Here is an 18,076-nt window from a genome sequence, read left to right as displayed (position 1 = left end):
CAGTCGGAGGCAGTCGAACAATGTTTGGTTTTGATCGCGAGACGAGCTTTGCGGAAAAAAGATGCTTTTTGTGTCTACCAACAATGGGTGAGGTGTGGGGGGGGAGAGGGGGAGTTAAACTCCGGGCCAAGTGCGGGGTTGACTGAGGGCATTTCTCACGGAGAGGATTGTCCTGGACAAAGGGGTCGCAGCACTGATGGAGATGCCAGGCTAATGACCTCGTCACCTCCGGACTTCTCCGCCGTCCCTCCGCCGACATGTGAGACAATTTTTTAAACTTCACCCCTTGTTATGAAAGAGCCCTCTCTCCATCTCAATGGAGCTATTTCCCCCCCCCCCCCGACTCAAAGTAATTTTCCCCCTGAGTGGACAGAGAGGGGGTGAAGGGGTCTCCGAATGGGTGGCCAGGGAGGGGGGGCGGATGACCACCGGCCGGCCCCTTTACTCGGCAAGACAAAGAAAAGGGATGTGTAAAGGAATGACCCTTCTGTCCAAGTCAACCGCGCATCTATTTAGACACAAGGGAGTCTTCGGCAGTGACCCGATGACCTCTTAGCATCGCCGGCCGCAAGGGCCTGCTGTGTATTTTGAGAGGGGGCCGTGAACTTTGGAGCTGAAACTTGAGCACCATCCCTTGTGTCCTGACAACTCCTCGGGTTTCACTCGTACCTTTAGTGAAAGACTCGCCACACCTGTTGAGAGAGAAATAAGTTGATTTTCATCCTGGCTTTTTGATTGGTCAAAAGCAGTCCGAGTGATCTCAACAACATTGCACACTGTTGAGTGGAAAAAAAAATGTCTGGCCTCATTAGGCAGCACCTCGTTGGGTAGTAGACATCTCCCTCCGGACCTCAATGGGGCCCATCAATCCGTCAGGCCCTTACATTCCTTCGTCCTCTACTTCGTGACCTATTGACCTTGTGCATTCATGTCATTCATTGTACCATATTATTGGGTACTTTCACACCGGCGGACTACACAGATTGGACAATTATGGCTTCTTTTTAATGGTTATTATTTATTGGGTTATTTGTCTACTGTGAGGAGTTTTCGGACAAGACGAGACAAAGCTCCATTTTTTGAGCCCCGAAGAATGTTCATTATGAGGATAAAATGTTTTCATTCCTGCTTGGTGGGCCTTTTGCTTGATCTTCAGGATAAGCTTGAGTGTAACGCTCCATTTGGATTATAAAAGTTCTTTACACGAGTAATTTCCTTCCAATGTAGCTGCTTGGGGACGCCGTTTAAATTGCAAGCGTGGTCGACGTAGCAGGCGTGCCGAGCTGGGGAACAGTTTTACTTTGTCGGACCTTGCTGATTTGAAGACAAGGCGTATCGGGCTGGCGAGACGCCTGCGTGCCGATGAAAGCGACTAAACCTCCGTCCAAGTATGTGGTGAGGCCTGTTTGGTCCATGTGGAGGCAGCTACACGTCAGCCTCTGAAGATGTGGCAGTTCCAAAATTGCTTAGGTGTCAAACTCAAGGCCCGGGGGCCAGATACGGCCCGGAAAATTATTTTATGTGGCCCGCAAAGACGAATTCATGTCAATATTAAAATTTACAAATTGTCTTCACTTTTTAAAAAAAATTGAAAAATTGCGAGAAATTTATTTTAGCATTCATCTTTTTAAAAAAAAATTTGTACTAGTCTCTGATTTCAAAACTAGTGACTAATATACTGTATATAATTCAAGGCCAAAAATTTGTTTGACACCCCTGCAGTCTAAAGTCAATAAAGTTTTCTAATCCAGCCAATTTCTAGTGTTAAACAATAAAATCTAAAAAACTTGTCCAAAATACTTGACGTGGGTGTTTCAATGTAAACAAGCTAGCATTGTTTAATCTACCTACTAGCTAGCTGCTCCGTTTGCCTCTTCCTAAACGAACACATCACATTTATAGAACCTTTGAGAGCTTAATTGAGTCATTTAATGGAGCCTTTTACCATTTCTCCGTCAAGGTTGAGCAAATGAGACTAACGGTACTCGAGCGCTTTTATGCTAATGCTGCTCTACGCTTCCTTCGCTCAAGGTCAACCGCAAAGCTAAGCGGTTGTTCTCGGCACATATTTATCTTCTTTTGTTGGATTTGAGAAGCACAGATATGGAAATGGGCTTGACTTTGCTTTTCAACTCTTTTTGAGAAATTGATTTTATCAGTAAAAGACCGGGGGAGTGTGTAGCGTCGTCTCCTTTGGTGCTCACGATAGCGTGACGTTATTTGGATCGTTGCCTGCGCTTCCGATCGTCTCTTGTCAAAACATCCTCAGTGTAAAGATGAGGATTCATAAAAGACGGTGTGCTTTTTAATGATGTCGTCTTTGTGCGGTTTCGGGTTGATAGGAGGTCATTTCCATGATAGTCACCTCCAGCTTGGAGGTCTTTGGAAAACATCCCTTTGTCCCAAAGGAAACAGGAAGGCGGGAAAATGTGTAAAATCCAAAACATGAGCTTGACAGATGATTTTTTTTGTGCATGAGATCACATCAAGCGGTGGATTTGTTTGTGTTGTTGTGGTGGTGGTCACTCTAGAAACATCCAAGATGGATTACAGATGAAGTCAATAAGAGTTAATTCTGCTCATGGAATACTTTCCGCTTTTCCTGTGTTCCGAGAGGAAATGAGTCTGCGCTTATGATGTCTCGTCACCACACGCAGCTCATTTCACCCCGCCCCTCCCAACCGGAGCTTCATTAGCCGAGGCGCAGTCACGTTTTTGTCCCATTACACACTCGGCTCGCCACATCCAATTTTAAACGTGGACACTCATGGGTTCTGTCTTGTGATTTGCATCTGTCTGGCCGCTCGCAGATCTGAACGCGTTTGTCTTGCCTAAACAAACAGGCTCTCTGTCTGCATTCTGGAATTTCCTTTTGCCCGTATCGATGGAGGAAATGAGAGAGCCTCCATGTTAATATCTGCCCAATGCAAACTACACGTGCTTCCCTTTTGATGTTTAAAAGGCCTCCTGAAATTACGATGAAGCATTCAGGAAAACAACTAGTTGGCTCCGCTGTGATGAATGTCCGTCTCGGAACACACACACACACACACACACACACACACACACACACACACACACACACACACACACACACACCTAAAGAGCTGAAAGGACTGGTCGAGTAATGAACTCCAGTGACGCATGCTGGCGTCCCTCGTCTGCCTCTGGTTACTCATTTGTGATCAAAACACAACGGATTACTGTCACACAGGGAAAAGTGTGACTGATGGCTCTGGCGAGTCCACTCTGTGTGTGTGTGTATGTGTGTATAAAAAATTAAAAAGAAAAAAAAAAAAAATATATATATATATATATATATATATATATATATATATATATATATACACACACAGTAACCGATCGTTTATCGCGGATAATTTGTTCCACAATAAGTGAAGTACGGTCACCAACAAGAAGAGCTGGGCAGGCTAACAAGTTAGCGGAAAGATGCTAATTTGCATTCGTGCTAATACGCGAAAACGGACTTCTAAAGGAACGCAAACGAACATTTGGACCAATACTACATTGTCCTAAAGGTTAGACACGTGTTTATTCAATTTAGAAGTTTTATTTTGACTTTTAAGTGTTTTTTTTAATTTGGGAAAAAAAATCTGCGATGTAGTGAAGCCGCGATAAACGCGAAGTAGTGAGGGATACTCGCAGACGTCTCTGGATGGATGGATAGGTGGATGGATAGATAGAAATAGATAGATAGAAATAGATGGATGAAGAGAGAGAGAGCAAGAGCACCAAACTGAAACAAACCAAACTAGTTTGTGAAAACGAGTCTCAACAAACCAAGGCCAGATTCAGTCTTCTTTAGTTGTGAAAGAGCCAATTTTAAAACAAGCTGCTGTCCAGCCACTCCTTAAACAAGGTTGTGCTCGGCTGCACTTGCGTTCCAACGGCCCGTCGCTCCGGCCCGTATCGATCTCTGTCTCAACAGCGTCCTGTCTCCCTTTTGCCTTCGCTCACGAGCTCACTCTGGAATGCTAAGCTAGCCTAAGCGTGTCTACGTTTACATGCAACACCACTGGAGCCAGGCTGGCTGTACGGGGCAGCCAAGTGTTTCCAAACAATGACAGTCTGGCGAACGATGCCGTAATGACCACAGCAGTGCACTCATATGGGACGGCCTGAATATTTCAATGACATCCTGGAGTTTGAAAGTTCAACTAAACAATGGCGGAAACCAATGTAGGACGGCTAAAGGAAAATCATCGCCGCTGATCTAATTAGCATGGATCACCGCCTCCGATATTTTTTCATTACGCACACGTGTACGTGTTAATGCTGACTCGGTCGAGCATTTGTCTTTTTTACCCAAGCGGGACAATGACGCCTAATTGGCAGCCACCTGCTCTGAGAATCAAATAGTGCCGCCGGGACAGCTGCGCTTATGTTCAACACGATTATCCGTCCGCATAACTCTCATCATCGTCACCGGCCGTCGTGAATCTTCCTGATGTTTACGATGATGAATGAGACAGCGGGGTTCAAACAATGTGGAGCATCTTTCCTAATTGGTCACCCCCCCCCCCCACCCACACGATTCTAATTTCCTCACACGGTCGGTGTCATTGTTCTTTCATCGCATTAGTGACAGCGAATATGAGGCCAAGTGGCCACGATGGCCTCGACTCCAAGTCAGACCGGACCCTTTCTTCTCCCTCTTTAACTGTCCACTTCTGTCAACGGGAGCCTTTTAATTCCCCCTTTCTCCCCTCCCCGTATCCGCCTCTCTTCGTACTGGTCCCATTGGGAGGCAGACAAAAGAGGGCGCCTCCATCTCTCTGGGTTCTCGCTCGCAGGCCCCGGTCGAGGAGGCTTCAGTTTGTCACAGCCATTCATCTGAGACTGATTATGATTGCAGCAGATGGGCGAGAGCTCAGAGCGAGCAGACCTTCTTTTCCACACTTTGCCTTCCCCTGCTGCTTTGCTTGACTTTACCCGGTGGTTCTCGTAAAAAAAGGCCATTTGTTGTCACCTGACACAACATTCTGTGTCGAGGTCAGCCATTTTTTTTGGCATCCTAAATAGTATTTAGTGTTTTCAAACATACACAGAAGTCAGTTTGCTTGGTTTGTTCCAACATTGTAATAAAAAAAAAATAAAAAATCCTCCTCCATGATTCCCCCTCCTTTTTGCTGCTTCCAGAGATGCAGCAGTGAACACATGTTCAACGTCCCGCTTGGAGGAGAGACAAGGTCTGAGCGAAAAGCAGAAGCGGCGAGATAAAGCTCGGGGGCGGGGCGGAGCGGCGAGCAAGGGGGCGGGGGAGGAAAGAGGGGTGGGGGCGGGGGAGGAAAGAGGGGTGGAGGGGGGGGGCTCACACTGCTGCGTGTTGATGTGAAAGAGACCACAGCTGAGAGGCAGAGCGCACGTCGCGAGAGAGCAGAGGGAAGCAGACCCGAGAGGGAGGCTTGATGCACGTTAGCCGAGCCCAAAGCGTTGCAGACGGCGGAGAAAAGAAAACAAAGACGATTCGCTAGTTGGAAACTTCAACCGGTACCATTTGCAGAAACGGAAGCAATCTGCTGGATTACCATGAGTGCGCGCTGACTGCACCAGAATGCTGCATCTCCATCGGGGTAAGAGCGACTTCATATATTTTATGTGATTCTTGTCCGTTGAAGGAAAATTTGCAGCAGATTATATATGGAAAAAAAGAATTGCTCAGGAACGATCTTGGATAGTGAGTTGGACAAACCAGTGGGGGGTGTAGAGAATTGCGTCTGGTGTCGCCAGTGGCAACAGATTGTGGCATTAACCATGTTGACTGGGACTGATAGCAGAAGGAAATGGATCACTGTCCTTGTTGGGGGATTTATAGACATAGGAATGCTGCCCACTTTTGTCCTTTCACACTCTCTCGAGCAGATTAAGATTTTCTTGGCGCTCTGTTAAAGCCCATTGTGGAATGTTGCAATGAAAATGTGATTTTTTTTTTTTTTAATTCTGACAATTATAGCATTGATGTCTCTGATTTTTTGGGTTCCTCCAAAGTTCCAAGTCGGCCATTTTTAAAGAACACAGACATGTCCGTACTATAAATGGATATATTTTTGTTATCTCTATAAACAGAACCATCCGAGAAGATGATAGCAAAGCATGGGAGAGTAAAAGAAGCATCACTCTTGTTGGTTTTGACAAAATGCCAGATTTCATTTTTTTTTTCCTGCCATGGGAATCAGTAGCGTCCAAGTTTGACAGCAAAACAGATTCTTCCATGATGTCATTACTTGAATGGCAGCCATCAAGAGGAGAAGGTAGTTTGCTATCTCGGTAAGTTGGACATGAGGCCACTTTGCCCCTTTTTTAAGGGGGATGGGGGGGCAATATGTCAACATGTGAGCAGGCCAGATGTGTTTTTGCCATGCTGGGTAGTTGGAGTCTGCCTCCATGTGAAACCTACCTGGGGATTACAGGATAAGAGGATTGGCAAGTGGACGGATTTGATTCGCTCAAATTAAAACTATAATTCTCTCCATTGTGGCCATGCTGACATTTCTCTTTGCGCGATTTTACAAAATGACTTTCCCCACTCACTGCTTTTCCTTTTTGTCACTTTGACATTCAGACATTGAATTTTACACCCACTGACTGGGTGTATTCATTGACCCTCAGCTAGCATGTTGGGCTCAGGTCAAAGTGAATTATTGAGGAATGTCGTCCCGGTTTAATGGCTCGTCGAGTGGGCCTCAGCGTGGAAGTGTTTCCCCCTTCTTTGAAAGCTTTGGGAGTGGGGGTGTCCTTCTTCCAGACGACTTTCCCACATGATTCCCACCGCCGGCGTAGCGTCTCCAAGGTCTGAGCATTCCCAACGACAAGGGTCGCTTCCATGTGAGCGAAACAAAGTGCGAATGTAAACAGTCCACTTGTTTGTAAAGACAAACCTCTCTTGTTCTTAAATCTCATGATATCGCCCGAGAGTTTATTTTATTTTAACTCACATGGTGGCGCCGCGTTCTCGCCTACAGCCAACCATCTTTGTTTACTCTGACGCACGATGGCGATCACATGAATCTCGCAAGGTTCTTAGAACAAAAGCTCGCAAAGATCCCAGCTTCTGAAGTTGTCACGGTGATACGTTTATGGCGGGGAGCAAATTGAGGGGTCTTGAAAAATGTCAACAAACTTCAACGCCAAACTATCTGGTTTATAAATCAGCAGGTAATAGTTTTAGAAACATGCCGGCGGTGTCGACGCAGCTGGAGAAGCTCACTGTGCTGTACTTTTTTTCACCTCCAAAAAACTTCTTCTGCCATGTTGGAACTCTGGAGCCCTTTTGCTCTTTTCCGAGAGTGAATTATTGCGAGTAAAAGGCATGCCGCAAGTCCGACGTGACGCTGCCATGCCGATTCTAAACACGTAACTCAAGTGCTTGGGTGTGAAGCTGTTTGTCCGTCACTGTTTGAAAACCACCTGATGTCACCGCTTGGTCCTCCCATGAATCAACAGAACATTCCAGTAAATTTGAGTCGCGTCAAGCCAGGACAAGCAAAAATGGCGGACAATGCATGGAAAGCGTGAATTACAATGCACTTAGACAAAAGCTTAGCTTTGCCCAGCTGCAAATCAGCCCTAAAAAAAAAAAATTGGCATGTCGCCACTTTAGTTTATGAGGAGACAGTAGCGCGACGGGTTCTTGGCATGTTCTTCTTCCAACTTCCTGTCAAGCGTCTAGTCCAGTTGGCCAGTAATAATACTTTTTAACGTGTCCCCAGTGGGTGTGTTTATGAGGACGGCAAATTCAGTAAATGTATTCTTAAAAGTTGACTCGTGCCTCAGTAGCCCGGACTTGCTGAGATGAAGTAGCCCGGAGGCGGAGGCAAGCGTGTGACACACGGGAGATGATGAGTATCGGAAAAAAAAAAAGATGAAACAACATAATTGCTTGAGCTGGAGGCCAAGAATGTTTGTGTGTCACAATGAGGTGTGTCTTAAATGCTGGTGTCATGTCTTTGAAATCCTTAATCGTTTTTTTCCATCTCGTTTCATTAGTGCTCAGTTTCACTTCTTTTTTTATTTTTTTTACATTGAGAGTTGGCGTAAGAAAACAACAGTAAGCCTCGCTGGACGAGCGAGCGCATTCCTTGCAGCTCAGGAGAAGTCTTGGAGAAATCATCTAATCTGGGTGTGGACAGCGACATTCCCATGTTGGAGTTTCGAAACTAGCACACCGAGCGCTTTGATGTTATAGATCATTTGCAAGATCGGAAGTGAAGTGAACCAAGCGTTCCTCTTCATCCTGTTTTGTGTGATGCGACACATCTTTATTTTTACTTTAGATTGAGAAATTAATTCTTAAAAATAACACCACACGTGGACTGATCAATTGTATATATTTGGAAAAAATACCAGCTAAAAAATATATATAAAAAATAAAAAAATAAATATATACATATATATATAAAATAATGATTAAAAAAATATATATATAATATAGTAAAATCATTGGGACTTTAACATATATATGTATATAAAAAATTTACAAAATTTAAATTTACCAAAAAATTATCAAATATACCAAACTATAGCAGGCAATAGTTGCACACGTGGACTGATCAATTGTATATATTTGGAAAAAAATACTACCTCTAAAAAATATATTAAAAAAAAAAAAAATACTACAAAATAAAAAATAAACATATATATATATAAAATATAAATGTAAAATATATAAAAAATATTAAATTTACCAAAAAATTATCAAATATACCAAACTATAGCAGGCAATAGTTTTGTCGTGGAAATGCTCCGGGTTGACCACTGAAATCTCATTTGTGGTGAACTGAAGTGAACTGTACTGCCTGGTGGAAAAAAAAAAAATTAAGTTACTCGTGCTTAACTATTCCGATCTCCCTTGCCCCGGTGTGACTCCACGCAGCACATGCGTGAGCTCAAGAACTTTTCCCATAAATGATCTAGAATGCTCTGCAGACAAAACACATTTGCAACGAGGTTCTTTGTGTGCGCCGGCTCATCACATTTCAACATGTTAATAATTGATGCTCTGCTACTGCGAGCTAAAGCTTCATCAAGCCAGCCAGCCAGTCGAATGGGTGTGTACGCCGCTGACATGTGACTCCTGTTTATTTCTCCGCCGCCGTCCGGCGCACTCAACATCCACGCTGGGGAGGTCTCCAGCTGTGTCTGAGTCTCCATCCAAGACGGAGTAGGGGGGTCGATGTTGTCTGAGATGTTGTCTGTGCTCAGCTCCTGGAAACTGTTAAGCATTATCGAAGCCAAGATTGAAAGCTATAATTGATAAAGGAAAGAGCAAAGTTTTAGAAAATACGAAGCAAATTGATTCTTCTACTGCTGAGCGCCTGCCAGGCTTGGTTCACACGAGGGGATTTTTTTGAGTTACATAAACAGTCAATGGCACGATTATGGATGGGGATGACCCATGCTGGCACGTAGCACCTCGATGTGGGCCACGGGATCGCGTGCATGCCACAACTCTTAGCCCAGCAGGAACTCAGATGCTAATACATAAATGCATGGCGGGGCCGTTGCCCAACATGCAAACATTTGTGCATCCTTGTGGCTCCGACTGACGTGTTCGGGTCACTGGATAACTCCCAGACAATATCAGGAACAGTCGATCTTGTTCCTGCAACTCAATGCAATATGTGCAGAATGCTCAAAACGTCGTGAGATGTTTAATCTGGTTAAGATTAAACCAGCACGTTTGTTTGTGTGGTTTTCGCACTCATGAACGGCAAACAGCGGTCACGGCGGTGGAAATATTTGCAAAGCTCCCACAAAGCACTCCAAAGTCAAATACGACAGCCTTTTTTTTTTTTTTTTCCCCCCCAACAACCTTCTTGCCGGATGTGGTTACGTCTCGTCATGAGAAAGATGCTGAGGCCGTGGGAATTATCACATAGGCTAAATGTGAGCTATGTTTCAGAAATAAATAAATAACATAAATAAATAAATGACTTAGAAATAAATAGATAGATAGATAGATAAATAAATAAATGGAAATAAGAAATAAAGATAATTCTGAGAAACTAGCATTTTTGCGCGCTACGGATTCCACATCATCGACTGTCACACTTCGGAGGAAGCGGCCCGACTTTAAATCGAAATTCCAAATGCCTGATGTGTTTGCTCATGAAAGGCGTAATGGGCCGGTAGAACAGGCGTGTGCGATGAAACAAAGTGAACTGGTGCCAGGCCCGGCCGGTTGTAACAAAGCGAAAATTTGCAAGAGTGTGGAAATGACGTCTCTCCCTTGCCAACCCTCGAGGATAGGGAGGAAAGGGTTGTGCAACTGGTCACACAGCTTTCATACAAATCCAATAAAATATGGTGCATTGAAAACACAAAATAAAAATATTAGACTCAATATTTAAGCTAATTTTTTTTTCAATCCCGCTCTGTACTTTTTACGGTGCAGTTCAGTTTTTATTTAATTTTTAAATAATGATAATAATAATGATAAGTATTAATAATAAAAATATACACACTTTACATTACATAGAAACTTCAAAGTGCTCCATATATTCCAATCTTTAGGAAATGTGTATTTTTAAACACTTATGTAAGCACATTTGTCATTTAATGCATCTTAGTAAAAATTATAATTTAAAAATAAACTCCCCTAAATTTAAGTACAGTTTTGATATTTTCGCAGCAGCTTCCACTATTATAAAATTATTTTTTAGAAATAAAACTTATGACTTGGCTTCGATGATAACCGATGTTACTGGAATTCAATGTAGGACCATATGCTAGTACTTTTTTTCAGGTGATACAAAAGTAATTGAGCGCCGATGCCGTCAGACTTGACACACACACACACCCATACACACACGCCCAAACACACACTTTAGTTTCCACTCTTGCTCAGTTAGTCAGCACCTGACTGCTTGTTTGACAACGCCGCCTTTGCTCGAATGTGTCTGGCATCGTTAAAGCCAACGCCATTGTTTGGCTCCAGACGGACCATTCATCCGTCAGCCGCACGGCGGATTTTTAATCACTAGGTGTGACTGGCCCGACAGGTGAGCAGGTGGCTAAAAAAACTCTGATGTCACCTTGAGACTTTTTTTCAGGTGGCTTTGGTTGATTGACTGGCCGTCAACCATGGCCGCCATTTGTTGACATTGAAATCAATTGACTTCTGAGAGCTTAACAAGGATTTTATTCCTAGGCCTAATCATGTCACGCTGCTTATTCTCTCCATTTCTCTCTCTTTTTTTTTATTCAGGGAAAAACTGGCCGTGGCTCGCCTGCAGAGGGAAGTCGCGCGGAGCAAGAGTGAGGGAACAATGGTAAGGTACACCCAAGCAACACATGAGTCAGTCACTTGGTGCCAGCTCATCAAAATTGCTTTTGTGGGAGACAATTAAATGAAATTAGGTGAGCTAAAAAAAGACCACAGACATCCTTGTCCTAGGCGAGGCTTTCTAGTGCTGTCACGAGATCAAATCTCAAACCGGGTGATTCAATGGACGTCAGCTGATTGCCCCACTTTAAAATTCCTGAAGCAAAAGCTTGTTGCTTGATGATGTCTGACCCCCCCCCCCCCCCCCTTCTTTCTGACTCGCCTCTCGGTCAAGAAGGTCATCATATCGTCTCGAATTCCTCAAAGGCACTTTAGCATACCGTTGCGGTTCAAGTGAACACGTGAAGGTACACATAAATTATGTCGTAAAAGAAGATGACCGCCGACGCCAGTAGCATCTCATCGAGTCATCTTCCCACATCGGCGCTCACCTCCACTTGACCCCTTCCACAATGTCACGCCGCTCACGTGTCCAACTTATATATGACCGCGTAACCGTGAATCTCATGGGCAAAGTTCACGCTGGGCATTTAAAACTTGTCCTTCTCAATTCATTGCCCCGTCACGGCCACGACCCCCTCCCCCCTCCCCCCTCTGTGCATGTTCTGGCTTTGCACACACTATCATCTTCTCTGCGGCATCATTACCGCCTCCTGTAACACTAACCTCTCCGACCCGGGCCAAGCAAAACATCTCATTGGCGACGGAGGAGCAGCTCTACACAACATGCTAATTATGTCTTCAAAGTGTGTGGATTGTAAGCGTGCACATGGTGGTGGGATTGGGAAGGGGGGTGGCGGGGGTTATCTATCTGAGACAGGAGCTGGTAGGGGGGTATCACTAAGCTCCATTTGAAATTGGGCTTACCCCAGTTGGAGTCCCCTCGCACTCCCTTTTTGGCGCTTTGCGGCATTCCTGGGAGGCATCGCGGCTCCTCACCAGAAAGAAAAAAAAAAGCTGCACGGAGGAGATAATAACTGCCAGAAAGTAGAAACCAGCAACGACTTGTGCCGATGCCCATTTCCACGTACACCCCGCCATTTTCCCTCGAGGGGATATTAAGCAGTGAAAGTCACATGATGCTTTTAATTCATCATCCATCCATTTTCTATACCGCTTGTCCCCTAATTTAATTTCCCTGTTGAGCAACACGAGGAGCAACTTTTGCATCTTGTGCAGAACCACTTCGCGAACGCGAAAACTTTATTGTAGATTTGGAAATAAATTCAAAATTCCTACAAGACAGAGGGCATGTTTGGGTCTGCGGCTTTTCTTTCCAAAAGCCTCATCTGTTCGGAATTGCTCATTAACAGGCTCATCGCCTCTTTTTTTTTTTTTTTTTGCTGGAATTTCTCCCAGAGGCGTGGTGCCGGGCCGGGCCGGGCCACGGTAGTTTAAAGCCACAATCTCCGTCCGTCCATTTGGGGAGGGGGCAGGATGCGGGGGTTTCCTGTCAGGCTCAAAACACACGTCCACATGCAGACTCATAAAGAGAGCGTTACATGCGCTGCCCAGGGGGGCGGGGCTCCCCATTAGAGAGAGAGAAAAAAAAAGGCTAAGATTATGGCCACTGGAAACGGCTGTGTAAACAACATGTGAAAATAAACCATCTCGACTTTGGGAGCTTTATTTTTCTTTGAGGGTCTGTGGACGCTCACTGATACGTTACGCCAAAAAGACAGAGGTGCTGCTGTCAAGGTTTGGCTTGCATGCTCCACTAAACACGCACGTGAAAAGCTTGTAAAGTCAAACAATATTAATTTCATTAGACAGCTTTATTAATCGTTTTTTTTTATTGGTTATCAGTAGACCTCCATGACTTTATTTCTTATCATTTGTAAGGGATAATGGAAGTAGTCAGTAGTGTGTCGTTGGTCCTAATGAGATGAGCAGCGTGTCAACGTGATTAATGACCATTCATTTATCACAAAACGACACTGACAGCACCGTTAAGATTGAAGGCAGTTTGTCGAGCCGATAACGAAACACCTCAAAGGGCTTCTCGGAGTTTTTCTGACAGCCGCTGCTTCAAAGTGTGACAGTCAATGTGAACTCAGGTGCTGCTTTTCCACACGGGGCCTTATCAGCCACGTCCAGTGGGGGCGCTCGACTCCCCCTCCTTGACCTGAGAGGTGGTGACAGCCAGGTGACAATAAGAAGCTGCACAATAGGTGCTAGGTCAGATTATCAAAGTTTGGGTATTTTCCAATTTTTTCATTTCTACATTCCCCACAATCTCCTGTGTGTGTTTATTATTATTTTTGGAATATTTTTTTTTGTGGACCCCCTGAAATATCCTTATATGCCCCTCAGCCACCCCAAGGAAAAAAATCTTAGCTCCGGCAGTGCAAATAAGACTATGTCATTAAATTCCAGCAAAACATCCCAAATCCTCCTTGTTGTACGTCTCCATTTGAATTTTATTGCTGCTGATGAGCACACACACACACACATACACACACATAACCCACTGACATGTTTTATTAATGAACTCAGAACCTTGCCGGTGTATTGTGTCCCTGATGTTTGCTTTAGCAACAAGCCAGAGACCCGCTCCCGGCCCTTTGATTAGAATCTGAATGAGGGGGGGTGAAGACACGGGGGGGGGTCTGAGTCATGAAGAGATTATCGAGCTGCCCCAAAATTGTACCCACGCATCCTCCAGGAGGATGGACATCAATTGATGCAGGGCTCGCTCAGTCGTGCACTTGAGCTGATTATGCTGATGTAGCTTTTCCTAAGTGGGAGTCGGACCTGCAAGCGGAGACTGAGCTCTAATGAATTTACAGCCCATCCGTGGATCTTTGAGGGCACTTTCGGGGGGAGGGGCAGGGCTGATGTTGTAATTCAGTCTGAATGAGGGCACCATTACCTTCTAATGCAGAGCAATTTCAGAAGCAGAACTCGCTTCAGCATTTAAGACGACATAAGACGCACACAGTCTCAGTGCATCTTGCACTTCATTCAATTACGAGCGTTGGCCGTGATAAATGGACTCATCACGAGATGGGTGCATTTTTTTTTATCATCCGGGAAATGAAATGTGCCTCGTCTGTGATGGAGGTCAAACTTTATCCTCCAAGGGCTTATTGAAAATACTGTATATTGCTCAGTAGATAAAAAGCCATCCCTGGGCCATTTTAGTAATGAGCTTCTCCTATTTGTTTGGGCAGATGTGCTTGTTAGTTTGGCGCCCTCTACAGGGAAAAAACAATATTACACGTCTCATCAAGGATGACAGGCGATGAATGGAAGAATCATTTTTGTGCTTGTCGTTGGTTGAACTAAATGTTCTTCTAGAGGTTCGCTGCATGCCATTAAGGAACATTTCCAGGAATAAAAGCCATGGAGGTGGTGTAGGCATTAAACATTTCAGAGTGGCTCTGATGTATTGCTGTGGATATCTGGCCACATAAAGATATGCTAATGTTGGATTTAATAGCCTCCTGCCTGGTTAAACTACAGAAATTATATATTGAGCTGAAGCTATCAAAGGCTGGAATAAAACAGTCAATCCTGCCTTGTTATTGAGATTCTTAGCTTGGGTCGCTTTTATATGTGGGCAAATCCAAATAACAAAAAGCTACTGTTGCTTGAGGGACGTGCAACAATACCGTGCACATTACTGCGTGAAGAAAAGCCTTTTTGTTTTGTGTTATTAGCAGCTTTGTCATTCAAATTCATGTTTGCATGGAGGTCATTCGACTTTATGACAAAAGTGGACGAGGTTTGTTATGGGTCCAGGTGTGGAGTTTTTTTTTTTTTTTTTTCAGGGGGCTGTTGCATTTTATGCTTTTTTTTGCACTTGGATTTATAGCAGTCGTTACTTTTGACAGAAGGGAGCCTCACATACTGTAGTAGCCGCCAGTTTACAACCACGGCAAGACCGTGAGCCAGTTTTAATGGTGTCTTGGGTTTTGTATTCACGCCCTAATAGATTCGACTGGACTAAATGTGCTTTTGTAAGTGGAACCTTTAACATGAGTGCGAGTTGGTTGTTTAGCGGTTTTGTCTGGTTACTGTAAAACAGGCAGATTGTTAAATATGCGGAATTGGATGGATTTGAATGTTTTTTTGCTTATTGAAATAAAAACCAATATATGATGCAACGCAGTTCTGCACCACAACCACATATTATGTCTCCCTGAGCGACCATTTTATATTTTTTAGTTAAGTGTGATTTAAATCATGTCTAATAGCCACATGTTGTGTTTCTCACTGTTTACTTGCGTTATCACTTTCCCACCACTAGAGGTCGCCCTCACGCTTGTCTGCAAACTGCTCCGAGCTGACAAACAGCTGTGGGGGAAAAAAAAAATCCGATTCAGTTGGACCACAAAAATAAAGCAATACTTGATTTTCACTTATTCATTTTCAGAAATTTGTATTTATCAAATTATTTCCGTGACCATGGTAGGTTGGTTCGTCTTTTTTGGGGGGCCAAATGTTCCAACAGTTGTCTGCTTTTGTGTGTAGGTGTACCTAATAATTATTTTTAACACTTGTCCACAGGAGACTGTTAAGACATTTGATAAAATACAAAAAAATGTTGATACTATACATGAATATAGATGAAATACAAACTTTCAGGTCAGCATTTTAGATCAGCAATACATCACTGTCCTCGTAAGCAGCTTCATTATTAAACTTGTAAATTTTTACATGAGCATCTCTGTCCAGATGAGCGCAGACAGTTCCTGATGCAGTACCGTGTCGGTTTCCTGGCAACGAGTTGAGCTAATTCACGTATAATTTCAAATTACCAGAGGAGTGTCTGAGACTTTAAAGTACATTTCGAGAAGGGTTCATGTCGGTCGGGCAACAGATAGCTAAGGCCATCAAGACAGAAGAATCCAATTAAATCATGGACAAAGATTTCATTTCAGACTCGTCTTGAGTTGGAGAGAAAAACTGATAGAACTGGTTAAGTTGACACGAGTCTTTTTTGGGTGCTTTGGGCTTTTCTGTCAATATCAAGGCAATGACGCTCTGCGTTTCCCAATCGAGCCGAGCACAAAAAGCTCTGCAGCAGTGAAAGATTGAAGCTGTGATATGCTTTGACATTTTTTGGTGAACTTTCTTTTGACGCGAAGTAGCAACAACTTATTATTAAATGTCATCATTATTTATTTTCCTCAGAATTTTTACCTAGAGGATGCGTTTTTATCAGAGTGGGTTTGTGCACAACTTGATTTCAATGTCAAGCCAGGTTTTTCTTTAAATTATCGCTGGCTTATATACGCTCACCTCTAGTGACCTTTTTGTGTGGCCATCAAAAGAGGATTGTAAGCTATTTCACAAACATTGGCCACCTCCAATACAAGTATTTTGAAAAGTGTAGCAGCTATTGGATGGGCAGATGAATGAAAACAGCACAAGTTGGTGAAAAGAAAATGGTGGCGCAAAGATCTCAAAACGCCCGTCGTGAAATCCTCAAGTTACCGCAATTTCTTCTTCGCAAGAGAAGTAATGAACAAAACTACAGAAAGTCAACCAGAAGGTTCAAATTGCGCAAGAACAGCGAAACCAAATTGGGGCCAAGGAAATCAACTTTGGATCACAGCGGGGATTTCATAGCTTGTGCTAGCATGGCTTCTTTTCTTACAGGCTCATTAATCTCCATTGATTGAAGCAGCAAAATCGATCCAAAAATCTATAGGAACTGTCTGACAATATAAAAGAGACAATTTTTTTTCCCCCTCCACAATTAAAAACAGTTTGAAGGTGTCGTAGCAACGTACCAATCAGAGTGTAAACAATAGTCGCAGTTTAAACAGTAAATTAGCCTCGCGCGATACACTGCGAAATCAACGGCGTGTACGCCTTTTGGCTTTTGTTGTTATGACAACCAGATGTGGACCTCGTGGGTTTGAGGTGAGGAGCCGCTACGAGTTTGACCCTTTGCTAGCTAGCTAGCTAGGTAGCACATGCGAGGGACACACAGCAAACATGAAGACTCCAACCAAAACTGTGTCAACAACTTTAACAAGCAAGCTAACGCCGTTAGCATGTGCTAATCCACGAATCTAACAAAAACTCAGCACGCCGCTTGAAAACTTTTGGCTTTGACAATTTTTTTCCGGACTGTACTTTAACCAAAATGGCTGCCAAGTCATGGTGGCTATAATTGTGACATCATCATTCGGAAATTGATTCAAAATGGTTCCGTTTTCAGAAACAGGCAGCTAAAAATCTAAATCAAAGTTGAGTATTAAACATTGGCGAGGACCGCGTATTAAATTTGGGTGATGTTATTTTATCGTTATTCGCATATAAAATGTTCAACGTCGAATGTTTGTTTTGGCGTAACATGCGGATGTTCTTGTTCCGCTGCAGCGAGAAAAGCTGATCCATGAGCTAGAGGAAGAGCGACGGCTGCGTCTGGAGAGCGAGAAGCGTCTGCGTGAAGTGACGGAGGAATCCGAGCTGGGCCGGGCACAGATCGTCTCCCTGCAGCAGCAATTCGCCAGGTGACCGAACCCAACACGTTCACTCGCTCTTGTCGTCTTCCGTGACACACAAAAGTAGGACAAAGTATTCAAACAAAGCCTTTCTGCCGGCCGGCCGGTCTGGAGCTCCTAATTTGCTGATAGTCATGCGAGGCTCTTCACATTAGCTTCTCTCAAATCGGCCGCTTATCTCCTCATTAGAAAAGCGCTTCACACTTTAATGATCCCAGCGTGCAGCCGCAGACTCTTTGGCAGCGGAGGGATGGAATATTTAAAAAGATGATGAGTGCATATTTGAAATGTGCCGTTGATGCAACAATGC

The 18,076-nt window shown here is 43.9% G+C and overlaps 1 protein-coding gene across 1 annotated transcript in view; it reads left to right on the top strand.

Moving 5' to 3' along the window:
• Positions 1-18,076, top strand: part of LOC148401525 (nck-associated protein 5-like) — a 62,814-nt gene that overhangs the window by 15,464 nt on the left and 29,274 nt on the right. Inside the window, exons 4-5 of the mRNA XM_088369192.1 lie at positions 11,228-11,291; positions 17,642-17,775. Coding sequence (XP_088225318.1) covers positions 11,228-11,291; positions 17,642-17,775 — 198 coding nt within the window. The remainder of the gene's footprint in view (positions 1-11,227; positions 11,292-17,641; positions 17,776-18,076) is intronic.

The sequence above is a fragment of the Syngnathus floridae genome, chromosome 2, assembly GCF_059516105.1.
Source record: "Syngnathus floridae isolate MCC-2025c chromosome 2, RoL_Sflo_1.0, whole genome shotgun sequence".
NCBI lineage: Eukaryota > Metazoa > Chordata > Actinopteri > Syngnathiformes > Syngnathidae > Syngnathus > Syngnathus floridae.
This window is presented reverse-complemented; position numbering and strand designations above follow the sequence as displayed.